This window comes from Acartia tonsa, chromosome 1 (assembly GCF_053477335.1).
Source record: "Acartia tonsa isolate MP-2025a chromosome 1, ASM5347733v1, whole genome shotgun sequence".
Taxonomy (NCBI): domain Eukaryota; kingdom Metazoa; phylum Arthropoda; class Copepoda; order Calanoida; family Acartiidae; genus Acartia; species Acartia tonsa.
In genome coordinates this window covers 34,733,958-34,747,899 of record NC_137260.1, presented here as the reverse complement: position 1 = coordinate 34,747,899, position 13,942 = coordinate 34,733,958, and the positions used below count along the sequence as shown (strand labels likewise).

The 13,942-nt window shown below is 32.4% G+C and overlaps 4 protein-coding genes across 5 annotated transcripts; 3 read left to right on the top strand and 1 right to left on the bottom strand.

Moving 5' to 3' along the window:
- Positions 1 to 2,209: 2,209 nt before the first annotated feature.
- Positions 2,210 to 2,710, bottom strand: LOC145332914 (histone H3). Its single transcript, XM_080178025.1, has one exon. It carries the CDS (start codon positions 2,659 to 2,661, stop codon positions 2,251 to 2,253), a length of 411 nt encoding a protein of 136 aa, XP_080034151.1. The 5' UTR covers positions 2,662 to 2,710; the 3' UTR covers positions 2,210 to 2,250.
- Positions 2,711 to 5,330: 2,620 nt separating this feature from the next.
- Positions 5,331 to 5,829, top strand: LOC145332907 (histone H4). The gene has a single exon (XM_080178012.1). It carries the CDS (start codon positions 5,337 to 5,339, stop codon positions 5,646 to 5,648), a length of 312 nt encoding a protein of 103 aa, XP_080034138.1. The 5' UTR covers positions 5,331 to 5,336; the 3' UTR covers positions 5,649 to 5,829.
- Positions 5,830 to 7,636: 1,807 nt separating this feature from the next.
- LOC145332896 (histone H2B-like) lies at positions 7,637 to 8,072 on the top strand. The gene has a single exon (XM_080178003.1). The coding sequence runs from the start codon at positions 7,639 to 7,641 to the stop codon at positions 8,011 to 8,013; it is 375 nt and encodes a 124-aa protein (XP_080034129.1). The 5' UTR covers positions 7,637 to 7,638; the 3' UTR covers positions 8,014 to 8,072.
- Positions 8,073 to 9,599: 1,527 nt separating this feature from the next.
- On the top strand, positions 9,600 to 13,333 carry LOC145317583 (uncharacterized). Of its 2 annotated transcripts, XR_013879046.1 has the most exons (3): positions 9,600 to 9,705; positions 9,815 to 10,796; positions 11,381 to 11,550. XR_013879046.1 is itself a non-coding variant. In XM_080158729.1 (2 exons), exon 2 carries the CDS (start codon positions 11,561 to 11,563, stop codon positions 12,944 to 12,946), a length of 1,386 nt encoding a protein of 461 aa, XP_080014855.1. In that variant the 5' UTR covers positions 10,659 to 10,796; positions 11,381 to 11,560; the 3' UTR covers positions 12,947 to 13,333. The 2 variants fall into 2 exon arrangements, 1 of the variants encoding a protein (XP_080014855.1); XM_080158729.1 differs by lacking the exon at positions 9,600 to 9,705 and having other exon boundaries at positions 10,659 to 10,796; positions 11,381 to 13,333.
- The last annotated feature ends 609 nt before the right edge of the window (positions 13,334 to 13,942 follow it).

The following is a 13,942-nucleotide window of genomic DNA, read 5'->3' as shown; positions in this document are numbered from 1 at the left end:
AATAATAGTTATTTATCGCACCGTATTACATACAGCTTTCCGCAGATATTAAAAGATTAAAACTAGTTTTGTTAGGCCCGAGGGTCAGAAAGCCAGTGCAAACAAAACTAATATAAATTTTAAGATTTTCATTTTAATATTCGTGGAAAAGTTTTTCTGATACGATGCTATACATGATTTTTCAGTATGACTGAGAACTAGTTTCAATACAGCGGATATTAATTGGTTTGGTCAGATTATTATAAAAAAATATTCTAATTGTATTATGTTATCTTAAAAAAATGTTTTGCCTGAAACTGATGATCCATAAATAAAAAAAACTTTTTGAAATTTTAGCAAATTGAAAAATTAGGATTAAAAGTTTTAAAGGGGGTTAAATAGTTTTCCTCCGGTTACATATCCCTCCAGACATACTTATACTTTCTTTTTTTAAGCCAGCGGCGGTTGAGCTACTAAAGACATTTATCAATTATAAAAAGAAAAAACTGCCCAGGACTTATGTGAATCTATACCACAATATGAAATAATTTAGGTCCAATGGTTAGCAATAGTGAGATGATTTAGAAGATGTTTTAAGATCCATCTAAATTTAAAAGATGGTATCTGAACGAAGTGTAAAAAAGAACTAAAGATTGAAAGAAATTAAGTATGCCACCATTAATTAACATTTTATCTTCAGTGTGCAACCACATCCACATATTGTCATATCCACAAAATCAATCATATTCGCAAATAAATTAGATGGAACGTTTAATACTAAAAACAAGGCAAAATTCAAGGTTTAGTTTGTGCTGTTGTAATAATGTGTTGTTATGGTGCAAGGACGTAAAACAAACCCCTCAAAATTTTCACAGGGGTATTTATTATTCCCTCCAGGGACGTCCAAGCTTTTTATTTTTTGGGGGGGGGGGGGTAAATGAGTAGTTAAAAGGTTTAAGGATGGTAATATGATATTTTTTTTAATTTTAGGGGGTTAAATAGGGGGTTTCAAAGTTTAAGAGGAAGTAAACACCCCTTTTCTCCATCCTTGGAAGTGCATGCCTCCTAATTTAGTTTTGTCTCCAAGTATTTGTGTAAAAATTCACCTTATTTGAAGAAAAAATAATACAGCCCAAAAACGTTTTAGGGGGTTTTAGAGGTTTTTTGGTGGTTATTTTACCCTTAACATATCCTCTCCTACCTTAAACGGTTTTGTGATTTTTAAAATTAAGACACTTGGCGGAAGTAATTGCACACATTTAACTTTCAATTAAAAGAAAAGGTTTGCGACGAAAAAAGAAATCTCTAGCGAAAACAAGGATGACTACGTTTTAGATAAATTTGAATAAAAATGGGATTTATTAATTCATCAATAAACTTGAAAAATAATAAGTTAAATTAAAATGTCTTGCTTTTAGTGATTTTTTTGCCCCACCTATTAAGCATTTAAGTATAAGTAGATTCTTATATGTCATGTGATTTTTTCATAAAAAATCAGAATTTTATCTTTAATAGCAGCCAAAAAATCCCATTTCTTACCCAGAATATACACCAACGCGTAAAGAAAGACCGAGTTGTAGAGTAGATGCTTATTGGTCATAGAAATCTTCTAAAAAAATACCCGTCTATCTCTTATAGCAGCTGTGTAACTCATATTTACCCTTTAAACATTTAAAATAAACAGATAAAAGAGTAACTTTACTTAATTAAAAAAAAAACATTCGTATTGTACACTTGGTGATTAGAAAGTGAAATGGTTTACTTTTCTTCAATACATTTTCTTTTCTGGGAATTTGTTTTCTAAATGTATCCAGGGATCTACAGTGATATAACAATGGCGATAAATTTATGTGCGTCCTCTATGATAATTGTTGTAACGCTTAGACACTAAACTTAATAAACCAACCAATCAAAGTTCAACAAGTCTCCAAAGATGTTAACACAACGAATAAGAAAACGTTATTATAAAACTTTAGTCACAACAGTCCAATTAAAGTCCCCTCCCTCCCTAAATCGTAACTCTTTTTCATTAAAGGTAACTACCACAATACATAATTCCAAACAGTGGTGTGCACAGAGTTTTGCCAAAGTCGAGGAGGGACAAACAAACATACTTTGTTTAGTAAATTGACGCAAGAAGGGTGCATTTTTTTTCTCGCCCTGTCTAATCATTATTGTATTTCCCAATATGGAATTTCAAAATCTCAATTTGTATAATATTGTTGGCTCTATAAAGAGCCGTTTGTGTTGTTGGACAACAAGACCACAAGTTTAAGCACGTTCTCCACGGATTCTCCTGGCAAGCTGGATGTCCTTGGGCATGATGGTAACTCTCTTGGCGTGGATGGCGCACAGGTTGGTGTCCTCAAAGAGACCAACCAGGTAGGCCTCGCTAGCCTCCTGTAGAGCCATCACAGCGCTGGACTGGAATCTGAGGTCAGTTTTGAAGTCCTGGGCAATTTCTCTGACCAGACGTTGGAAGGGAAGCTTGCGGATCAGAAGCTCAGTGGATTTCTGGTAACGTCTGATCTCACGGAGAGCAACAGTACCTGGCCTATATCTGTGAGGCTTCTTGACACCACCAGTGGCGGGAGCAGATTTCCTGGCAGCCTTCGTGGCCAGCTGTTTGCGAGGAGCTTTTCCTCCAGTTGATTTACGAGCAGTTTGCTTGGTACGAGCCATTGTAGATTAATTATAAAACTGATTATTAATATGACAAGTTTTAGTATTTATACAAAAAAATTATAATCCCCCACCCCATTTACCCATCCTTAGCATAGCTGAAGTCACCCTCTACTTAGTTCCCCCAAGCCAAAACCATATGGTTATGAAAAAAATTAGGGGGTGAAGGGGGAATTAGTGTCACCTGTCTTAATACCAATACTCGCGACAGTTCTTTACTCACAAAGAAATGGTTTTGGCGCGAATTATAAAAAAAATATTGTACTAAACATAACTACCATTTTAAATAATTAAGTAAATATATTAATTTTATTCAATAAATTTTTGTGTCAAAAGAGATATATAATCCATATGATTGATTAGGACAGACTTCTTTATTTAATAGATATAGAGTTGCTACGTTTTTAAGAGTATTCCCTATTGTCAGAGGAATCCATGTGATTGTGCAATGCTCAAATAGATGAGCGATTAATCTTACAAGTCTGGAGAACATATCCTCTTATTGAAACTAATTTACGTGCTAAAATTTTGTTTAAAGTTGACACATAGCTCCAATCACAAATAAATACAAAAATAAAACCTTATAAGTTATAAGTTATAACCATAGCATATTCTTGATGATAAACCATTTGTTTGTGATATCTTAGGTTGTAATATCTTTATGGCATCAAAACTAAACTTTATATCATCATTGAGATATATAAGTTTTCCGGAATTTTAAAGTTAGGGGGAGATTAGAAATCTGCATCAAATTTTGAGGATTATTTATAAAATTCGTTTTTTCTATAATTCTTTATCTAAAAGCGGAAATGCAATTTAAGTTAATTAATTTTGGCATCTGTGATTGGTGAATTTCTGATTGGATGGCGTACATCATTCAACCAATTAGAGCGCAGGTAGTTTAAAATCCACCTATCCTATTGGTAAAAATTAATTAACTTAAATTACATTTCCGCTTTTAGATAAAGAATTATACAAAAAACGAATTTTATAAAAAATCCTTAAAATTTGATGCAGATTTCAAATCTCCCCCTAACATCAAAATTCCTGAAAACTTATATATCTTAATCATCATTTTGAAATTTTATTTTTTCATAAAATATATTAATACTAGCGGCTTCGCCCCTAGCCTCTAGGGGCTTTGCCCCAAGAGGTGATAAAAAAATTAATATTTATTGTTTTTAGTGAGAGAATGTTGCTATTCTTTCATTCAAAATAAATGCTGGAATTAAAAATATTTTTTAACAAAGGACCTAGGAAATCTTCAGCAAATAAAAAAAAAAAAAAAAAAAAAAAAAAATGAGGGGGGGGGGATTTTTTTGTTTTTGGGGGGGTTGGGGGTGTCCCACCCCCCAAGAAAATAGCTTAAAACCACCACAGGACCATTAGGTATATACCCTGAAGAGTAGAATCCAATCGGTTCAGTGGTTACTGATAACTTAAGCTTCAGACGGACAGACAGACGGACGGACGGACGGACGGACAGACATCATTCTACTTTGTATTATAGATAACTTAAAGTGTAATATAAAACATTTCAAAAAGCGAATTTAAATTTATAATATTGAAATATTGATAATACATCAGCTATGTCCACTTATCCTATAATATAAAGTAGTAAGTGTTTTTTGTGTGTCCCGAAGGATCTCACTAACCGCTGAACTGATATTATTCTCCTTTACAGTGAACAAAGTACAATATTCTAAGCGAAGCAACTGTATAATCAAGTCCTAAAAATGTAAGTATGTCTTGTCCATAATCATTATCCTGTATCAAGCAGTTTTTCAACAAATTTACGTACAATTTTGCTTTGACTCTTATACATTTGCATTCTGATTATTCAGTTCTGACATTATACAAGTGTTAATGTCCGTTTGTCCTACCGTTTCAGAGCTTTGCTTTTATGGATGTTGTCATAAAAACTTAACTTTATTATTCTTTGTTTTTTCTCATATATTTTTCTGGAACATAAAGAATGATGTTAAAAATCAAACATGAAATAAAATACACTAGCGGCAGCGCCCCTAGCACTAGAGGCACTATATTCATAGGGAAAACGATGGTAAAGAAAATGGCCATAAACAATCTAAGTGAATAGGCGTCAAGCTTCCCTAAAATATAGAGCTTATTCGGTTCAGTAGTTATTATAATCTTAAGCTTCAGACAAAAAAACCTCACAACCTTATATGATAGGATGGGTCCTAAAATTTTACACTTTGCCTAAACCTTAATAACAAGGTTATGAATTGTAAAATTGTGGCTTCAGCTAAAATGTTTGGCTTACAAATTAATCAAGTATATCAAAAGATATTTACAATTAATTTAGGTGTTTGTTGAATATTTTAGATCTTTGTCTTTCTGACGGTTTTTCTATCCTATAAAACCATTCACCCCCACTAATCCCCTTTTTCAGTATAAGTGGGAGGAGTTGGCATTTATAGTATGATGGAGGGGGGGGGGGGAGGAAGATAGGGTATCATCATTAAAAGTAGTAGGAGGATGGGGAAAATTGGTTTAAAGGTGGAATTTATAGGTTAAAGGGGAGGTTTTAATAAAAAATATGATGATATTGGGGAAATGGTTTAGGGGTGATTAACCGAACCATATGGTTTTGTATAAATTCTACAACTTTTCCTATCCGATTTAGTTTCAATTACTACATTCATTCTATCATCATGACTGGACGTGGCAAAGGAGGAAAGGGACTCGGCAAGGGAGGCGCTAAGCGTCACCGTAAAGTGTTGAGAGACAATATCCAGGGTATCACCAAGCCCGCCATTAGGCGTTTAGCTCGTCGTGGTGGTGTCAAGCGTATATCTGGACTAATCTACGAGGAGACCCGTGGTGTTCTTAAGGTTTTCCTTGAGAATGTTATCAGAGATGCTGTCACCTACACTGAACACGCCAAGAGGAAGACTGTCACTGCTATGGATGTTGTCTATGCTCTGAAGAGACAAGGCCGTACCCTCTACGGATTCGGAGGTTAAGCTGGAATTTGTGTACCTGACCTCATTACTGGAAGCAAACGGTTCTTTATAGAACCAACCATAATATTCATATTGAGATGATAATTACTTTTTTTAGTTAATCAATGGAAAATTTGTAAAAAATTGGAATCTTAAAATTTTTACATCATATTAATTCTTTGCCAATAACATGATTTATCGTCATTGTAATCAAAATATGAAAGTTAAAGGTATTATAAATATATTATTAATAACTGATAGATCGATATGCTCAATGGTTTATCTGTAATGCTTTATTAGAGGGAATTCTAGATAGATGACGGTGAACATTTTAATGACAAATACATGTCAACTACATTATTTCTAAGTACATGCTCGAATTACAATATTTTTTTTATCTAAAATACGTGTATTGAAATTTCGTAGGACCACTTGGCATACACGCAATACAATTTCATAAATAATTCTGTTAAGCTCAGCTAATTCTTTCCTTTATGTTATTATGTATGTTATAATTCTTGTTTTTTGGGGGGGGATTTTTTTCTAGGGGCTATTTCTTTTGGGAAAGCTATAAACCATGCCGGGACCTATGAGAAGCTACCCTGTTAAGGAGAACCCGATCGGTTCAGCGGTTAGCAAGATCCATTGGTAGAAACACACAGACATCCTGTTACTTTAGTAAAAGGATACATACAAGGATATTTGTAACATAAATTTTTTTAAAGAGGAACTTTTATATATGTAGGGTCGGTCTGTAACGGACAGTTAACTCTTTTTGTTAATTGAACAGGTTAAAATTGTCCTATCGATTTCAAACTTTGCATGATGTTGGCCAAAGTAAAAGGGTCTGACTATGACGTCAGAAAAAATTAACAATTAACCAATGAGAAGCCAGTATTCACAATGGTAAAATATATAGCGGCCTCTCATTGGTTAGTTGTTAATTTTTTCTGACGTCATAGTCAGACACTTTTACTGTTTTCCATGATGTTTCCTGTAACAATTAGGTATTATTTGATCGTTACTAGAGAGTCCCTACGTCCATTTAAAACATACTGTTTTTTACTTTTTGGTCAACATTGTATGATAAAATTATCATATTTATCTAATTTTTGGAATAATGATTCCTATTACCTCTATGTTATAAGTGAAGCCTATAAGTCCTAAAATTGTAAGTATGTTCTTTTAACGTATTTAACAGCTTTGCAACAAATTTACTTACAATTTCGATTAGACTTGTGCTTATTCAGTTCTGACACTTTCAAATAATATGTAATTTTTAATAACTTAAAGGCTACCTAAAAAAATAGCCAACAGACATAAATCTTTCTTAATAACTAAGATTAATAACATTTTTTGTATAAAAATCATCATCAGACGCATCTCTCTTTTTGACTGTGAAGGCCAGAGAATACGACACCTTATTCCTCCATGAATTCCTGTCTTTGGCAAGTTTCTCAGCTTCTCCCCATGTTAATTTTAGATTTATTAGGTCTTTTTGAGTGCTCTGCCTCCAGGTCATTTTTGGTCGTCCCATACATATAGAAGACCCAAAAATTTTTGTTCCAGTCTTTTGATTGTTTGATAACTTTTCTTTCAATATTTGTTGGAATATTTAAGAGAGTTGCAACTTTTTGTTAAAAACAATTAAAACTAGAATCATGCTGACGACATTAATGTTTTGCTTAGTCTTAAACTAAAACCTTTATTCAGAAAATTTTAAAAGTATATTTTGTTGAAATTTTGAAGTAAAAATAAAGATAAGTACTTAGTTTTCTATTCCATTGACATTCTTGAATTCTTCCATCTGCTGTGCCTGTACAACAGGTACGTTGTGCTCGACGCGGTCCCTCACTAAATGAGACTAGACGAGTTTCACCTGCCTTGTCTACAACAATATGTGAACAAAATAGGCGGGAACAATTGCAGGGAGTTTAACATTAACATAGAGTTGCTATAAATAAAAACAGAAATTGGAATTAAGCAGAATTGTAATCAATTATACTAGAAAATGCCACCCAAGGTTTCAGGAAAGGCTGCCAAGAAGTCCGGCAAGGCCCAGAAGGCCATTGCTAAGGGAGACAAGAAGAAGAAGAAGCTGAGAAGGAAGGAGTCCTATGCTATCTACATCTACAAGGTGTTGAAGCAGGTGCACCCCGACACTGGTGTCTCCAGCAAGGCCATGAGCATAATGAACTCTTTTGTCAACGACATCTTTGAGCGTATTGCTGCTGAAGCTTCCCGTCTGGCTCACTACAACAAGAGATCCACCATCACCTCCAGGGAGATCCAGACTGCTGTCAGGCTTCTTCTTCCCGGAGAGTTGGCCAAGCACGCCGTCTCTGAGGGAACCAAGGCTGTCACCAAGTACACAAGCTCCAAGTAATTTGACCATTGACTATCCACCGCTGCCTACTGGAATTAATAAAACGGTTCTTTTCAGGACCAGCCAAATTTTCTTTATTGAGATTATAGTTTTTAATAGCGAGGCTACAATAAAATAACATATCTGTATCTGTAATAGTAAATTTTGGTTTTCTCTGTTATTTTGTCTATTAATGGTTTTTTTTGTCACGGCTATTAATTAATCTTTATATGTTACAATTATTATGCAAAGATATCTCATTATTTTGTATAGAGATGCTTCGCTTATTACAGTACCTAGAAACCATTACTTGAATTAAAAATTTTAACAGGACATACTTACGCATTAAGACTTGATTATAGAGATGCTTCGCTAATGACATAGTGCATGAAATCATTAGTCTAAAAATCAGAGAAATAGAATAATTATTTCAGATAACAAATTTCGTGGTAATTTGTTCCAAATTACTTAAATAATAGATTTTTAACAGGAAATACTTACGTATGAAGACTTAATTATAGATATGCGTCGCTTATGACATAGTGCATAAAACAAATTTTGTGCTAATTTGTCCCAAATTACTTTAAAACAAATTGAGTATACTTACATTTTAAGACCTAATTGACAATTGTAGAGATATTTAGCTCTTAACATTATATCATTATTCTAAAAATCAGATAAATAGAATAGTTATATAACAAATATGTAAATTTTCCCAAATTACTTGAATAAAAGTTGCTTAATACGGACTTTCTTACATATTATAAATCTTTCTTGAATCGTTCATAACATAAAGCCTAGAAATGGGATAATGGATTTTTTTATTACTTGGATCTTACACTAGATTTTAATGTTCTCTATTATAGTGGTCCTGTAGCGGGCTAAAATATCCCCCTATACCAATCTCCTCTCCTCATACTGGATAAACGAACTGACCAATGAATGACAGGGAAAATAACAACCTGAATTGACGACAATATCCTACATCCTATAATGGGATATTTTGATATTTTTTTGACTACTACGACGACATTCATTGGAAACAATTGAACTTTGCATTCGTACGCTGTTTATAAACAAGCAAAAAATATCCAAAACTGTAATTTAAATTTTAAAGATATTAATAATTGTTCTATCACCAGCGATGATATTACAATGTTCGTCAGTCCTTTAATTAGAATTGTAAGAAAAATATTATTTTCAAGGTTACTGTGAAAATAAAAAGTTTTGACTCAGTTTGTGCGCCCGTCCATGTTTTGTTAATACTCCACAAAATGAAATAATCTTCTTAAATGTGTAGTATCAACTTTCCTCAGTGACTTACTGGCTTTACCTCCAAAAAAAGTTGTATTCCGCTATGCTACTTTAAGTAGTTAAGATTTTTAACTGGAATATATCAGTTTTGTGTTCTTAGAAAATTTCATAATCAAAATAAATCATTATATAACCTTTTTCACTCTCCTTTTCTACCTCTGTGTCCCTTTGTATTATAAAAGTTATGTTATCCATTCTATAGATCAGTCATGACTAATAAAACTACGCATCTCAGGCCGGTTTGGGTCTTGTTGTTTAATAGATTAATAATAATGTTCTTGAGACAATTTTTTTCATTTGTTTCTAAGTTACTGTTATTTAAATGTTGATCTGCGATTTATCTTTTCAGATTACAAAAACCAGATAAACTTTACCGCCAAGAAAAGTATAAAATTTTAGGTAAACTAAGAAATTTTAAAAATGTTACCTAAAGTTAAAATAAAAATATAATAATAAATTATAAATATTTGCTGACTGCTATTTTGTAATCCTAGTTTTTATATTTTAGGCCCAGAAAGATAGCAATAATGTATCTTTGTGATTATTGCCAAAAAGAATTTAAATCTGCTGGTCCACTGAAAATTCACACTAGAATTCACACAGGCGAGAAACCATACCATTGTGATCTTTGTGACAAAACATTTAGACAAAGTGGTGATCTGAGTAAACACAAAAGGGTCCACACCGGAGAAAAACCATATTCTTGCAGTAATTGTGATAAATCTTTTTCAAGTGGGTCCAGCTTGATAGCACATATGAGAATACACACAGGAATCAAACCATTCTCATGTTATGCATGTGACAAGACATTTACACAGAAAATGCAACTTCAGGACCACGTCAGAATTCATACCGGCGAAAAGCCCTTTGGATGTGATATTTGTGAAAAGAAATTTACTACAAAATTTACACTGATAAACCACAAAAGAAGCCATACAGGTGAAAAGCCTTACTCTTGTGACATTTGTGAAAAAGCATTTTCACAATTATGTCAATTAAAATCCCATAAAAAATTTCACGGAGACGAAAGATTATACTCTTGTGATATATGTGATACATCTTTTAAATGTCACACAGTCTTGGCAAAGCATAAAAAGTCAGTAAAACATCTCGAGAAGTTAGAAGTTCATAAAAGAATTGTTTCACCCACTGTTTTTATTGATTGTGGGAGTGTTGATGTTAAAGAAGAAATTATTGATGATGAATCTCTTGAAGAAAATATAAAGCAAGAAATGGAAGAGGAATTTGAAGTTTTGAATAATGATAATTAATTCTTTTTTTTTGTTACCTAATGATTTAAATTTTAAGCTTATTAAAAATTCTGTTTGCTTCTTTTAGGTTAGATTAACTTTAATTTTGAAAAAATGTTAATAAAACTTTCTAATATATACAATACATTTCAGAGACAATGAAATAAAAATGAGTAGTTTGTTTTTAGATAAAATAGAAGTAAGGGACATTGTCATAATCTATAGAGAATAATAACCTAGGTAGGTATTATTATTAGCACATATACTATATAACTAAGGCGTCTCTGTCCGAGTATGATGTATACAAGAATTTTTAATTGTTTTATAACAGTATTTAAAAATAAAATAAATAAAATTGATATTAACAGTTATATTCAATGATTTAAAATCAAAATTGACTTCTTTTTTATAACAGTTTATTAAATATGTTTTGCTGCGATTGTAATGGAACAAATCATTTTGGTTAAAAAGTTAATTTTATCATGCAAACTTATTTAGTTTGATAACAAGGTTAAGGAATAAAAAGCTTTCAAACTATTTATGTAATATTTTTCAATCCATTATTTAATTCATCGATAGAACTATCCTAGTATGTAAAGTAGAACGGAATTTTGTCTGTAACTTAATATCTCACTAACTTCTGAACTTATTGGGTTCACCATTTTACATAGGTCCAAAGATGCTTAGTCAATTTTCTTTTTCAATTTAAGTCTTAGGATGCTCATTTTAAAATATAGAGCCTCTAGAGGTCAGGGTTGCAGTCGCTAGTTTTCTATATTTTACCTCTATAACATTTTTTATTACCCTTTTTATTTAAATTTCAGATGTAACAAAGGGACATTTATTTTACGAAGATGAGCACCAGTGACTCAGAAGAGAAATCATTCATTTGTGATATGTGTGGAACAACATTTGTAGAAAGTTCTGACTTAGATAACCACAAGAAAGACACTTGCTGTATTTGTTTTAAGCAATATAATAACTAATACTACCTTAATATTCACATGAGATCTCATACTGGCGAGAGACCATTTGAATGTGAAATTTGTGAAAAGAAATTTAGTACAAAAGTTACGTTGAAAAATCATAAAATACTCCACACAGGCGATAAGCCCTTCTCATGCAACCTTTGTGAAAAAAGTTTTGTGAGAAAAGACAAATTGGTTAGACATGAAAAATCAGTTTCACATAAATGTAAGGTTGAAGCAAAAAAGAAAATATTTACTTGTGACATTTGTGATAAGCAATTTAAACTTGTCTTTTTATTGTATGATCACAGAAAGACACATGCCAATGAAGATTCTGTTAAAAATGATATTAAAGAAGAGTTATTTGATGAAGAATTTTCTTCTTTTCAAACAGAAGACAGTGAGGTATCTTTTACACATGAAGTCAGTGAGAACACTGAAAATACCAACGAAACTAAGAAAGAAGAAACTGATAATGATAAAAATGTTGAAGAATCTTTATTTATCTCAATAGATACAAATAATACGGATGTAAACATTAAAAGTGAAATAAAGGAAGAAACTGCAGAAGATTTTTGTTCAATTAAAATGGAGGCTGATAATATTGATGAAACTGTAAAAGAGGAAGTAAATGAAGAAGAAGGAATCCTACTACAGGACCAAGAAACTGCGAAGCAGAGTACAATTATAATGTGTGACATTTGCCATAAGAAATTTCGCAACATGGATGACCTTAAGGATCACAAGTTAACTCATTTTGGCATAAACCCATATACTTGTGATATATGCAATAAAGAATATTCCAGCAAGTATAACTTGAGAGATCACATGTTAATTCATAGTGGCAATTTATTGGATTGTGAGAAGTGTGATAAAAAATTTACTAGTACGCATAAATTGAATGATCACATGATAGTGCATGCAGGTAAAAAGCCATTTGCATGCGAGTTTTGTGGAAAAACATTTGCTCGAAGTAATGAGATAACTGTTCACAAACGGATACATACTGGCGAGAAACCATATTCATGTGATTTATGTGACAAGACTTTTGCTCAGCCGGTTTCGTTGATAGTCCACAAGAGAACCCATACCGGCGAAAAACCATTTAAATGTGAAATTTGCGATAAGGGATTCACACAACTTAATGGTTGGACAAGACACAAGTTGGTCCATACACGCGAGAGACCATTTCCTTGTAATTTATGTGAAAGAGCATTCACCAAAAAGGTTGCACTGGACGTTCATTTGGTATCCCATACCAAACCTCAGAAGCCCCAACCAGAAAAGAAATTTCACTGTAAAATATGTAATAGAAGTTCTGTTAGTTTATCCAAACTGAAAAGGCACGAAAAATCCTCCACCCATCTCAAAATGTTAGCTGAGGCGAATGTTAAAATTGAAACAGATCAAATCCTTGTGTAATTTTTTGATATGATGAACAGAACCAATCTTTAAATATAGTTTTTGAAAATTTTAAAGTTTGTAGATTAAATTAAAAGAATAGAGGGGGCAGGGGTTAAATAACTGTATGTCCACGGGGTGGAACCCTGTGCCGACTTTTAATTGGGTCTTTTAATATCAGCAAATAGCGTCGGAAATATTACCACAGCCAAGTCGCTACGAAAGAGCAGAAAGTAATTTGTAAGCAGACGAAAAAAGTCATCACCACTGGAACCATGTAGTTGTCTGGGTTATATATCTATACTTAAGTATTTATTGTTTGTATCACACAATTATTTTAGGTACTAATAATTTATTTGTAACACAAAATAAATAAAATTTTATCTAAAATAACCATTAAATATTATTTCATCCTAATTGACCATTGCGTATATTTTTTCAAAGCTTCTATTTAAGTTTGTGTTTTTAATGTCTGTTCTGTTCTGGTCTTGTGTCTTTTGTTTTTTAAACCAGGAAGGAAGAAAGGACAAGGATTAATTTAACCTTCTTCTTTATCTTCCCTTCAATTATGAATGAATTTTAAAAAGGAATTGGAAGAAAAAAATATTTATCTATTGGAATAAAATAGATAAAAAGACAAATATGTCTAGGTAGCGCTTTTTTTAACGTCTTTAGTTATGACGCGGTGTTCAACAGAGATACGAACTCAACACCTCCTTGACGTGTAAAGAATTGAATGAGTTTATGATTAATGGGAAATAATTTTTAATTCAAGCACTACAGGAGGTTTATATTATTAAATAGAGGGGACAATTTTTCATAAAAGCGAAGCACAACAGACCAGACGGACAAACGATCTTTAGCAAACATGTATGTAAAGTTTTACTAACGTTCTAGACTTTTGGTAAAGATTGTATGGTTGCTTTCCTACTTATACCATTCAAAGTTTAAAAGCTATAGAACATTTTTAACATCAATAATTAGAGCTATCCATCCAGTACTATGAACCAACCCCAA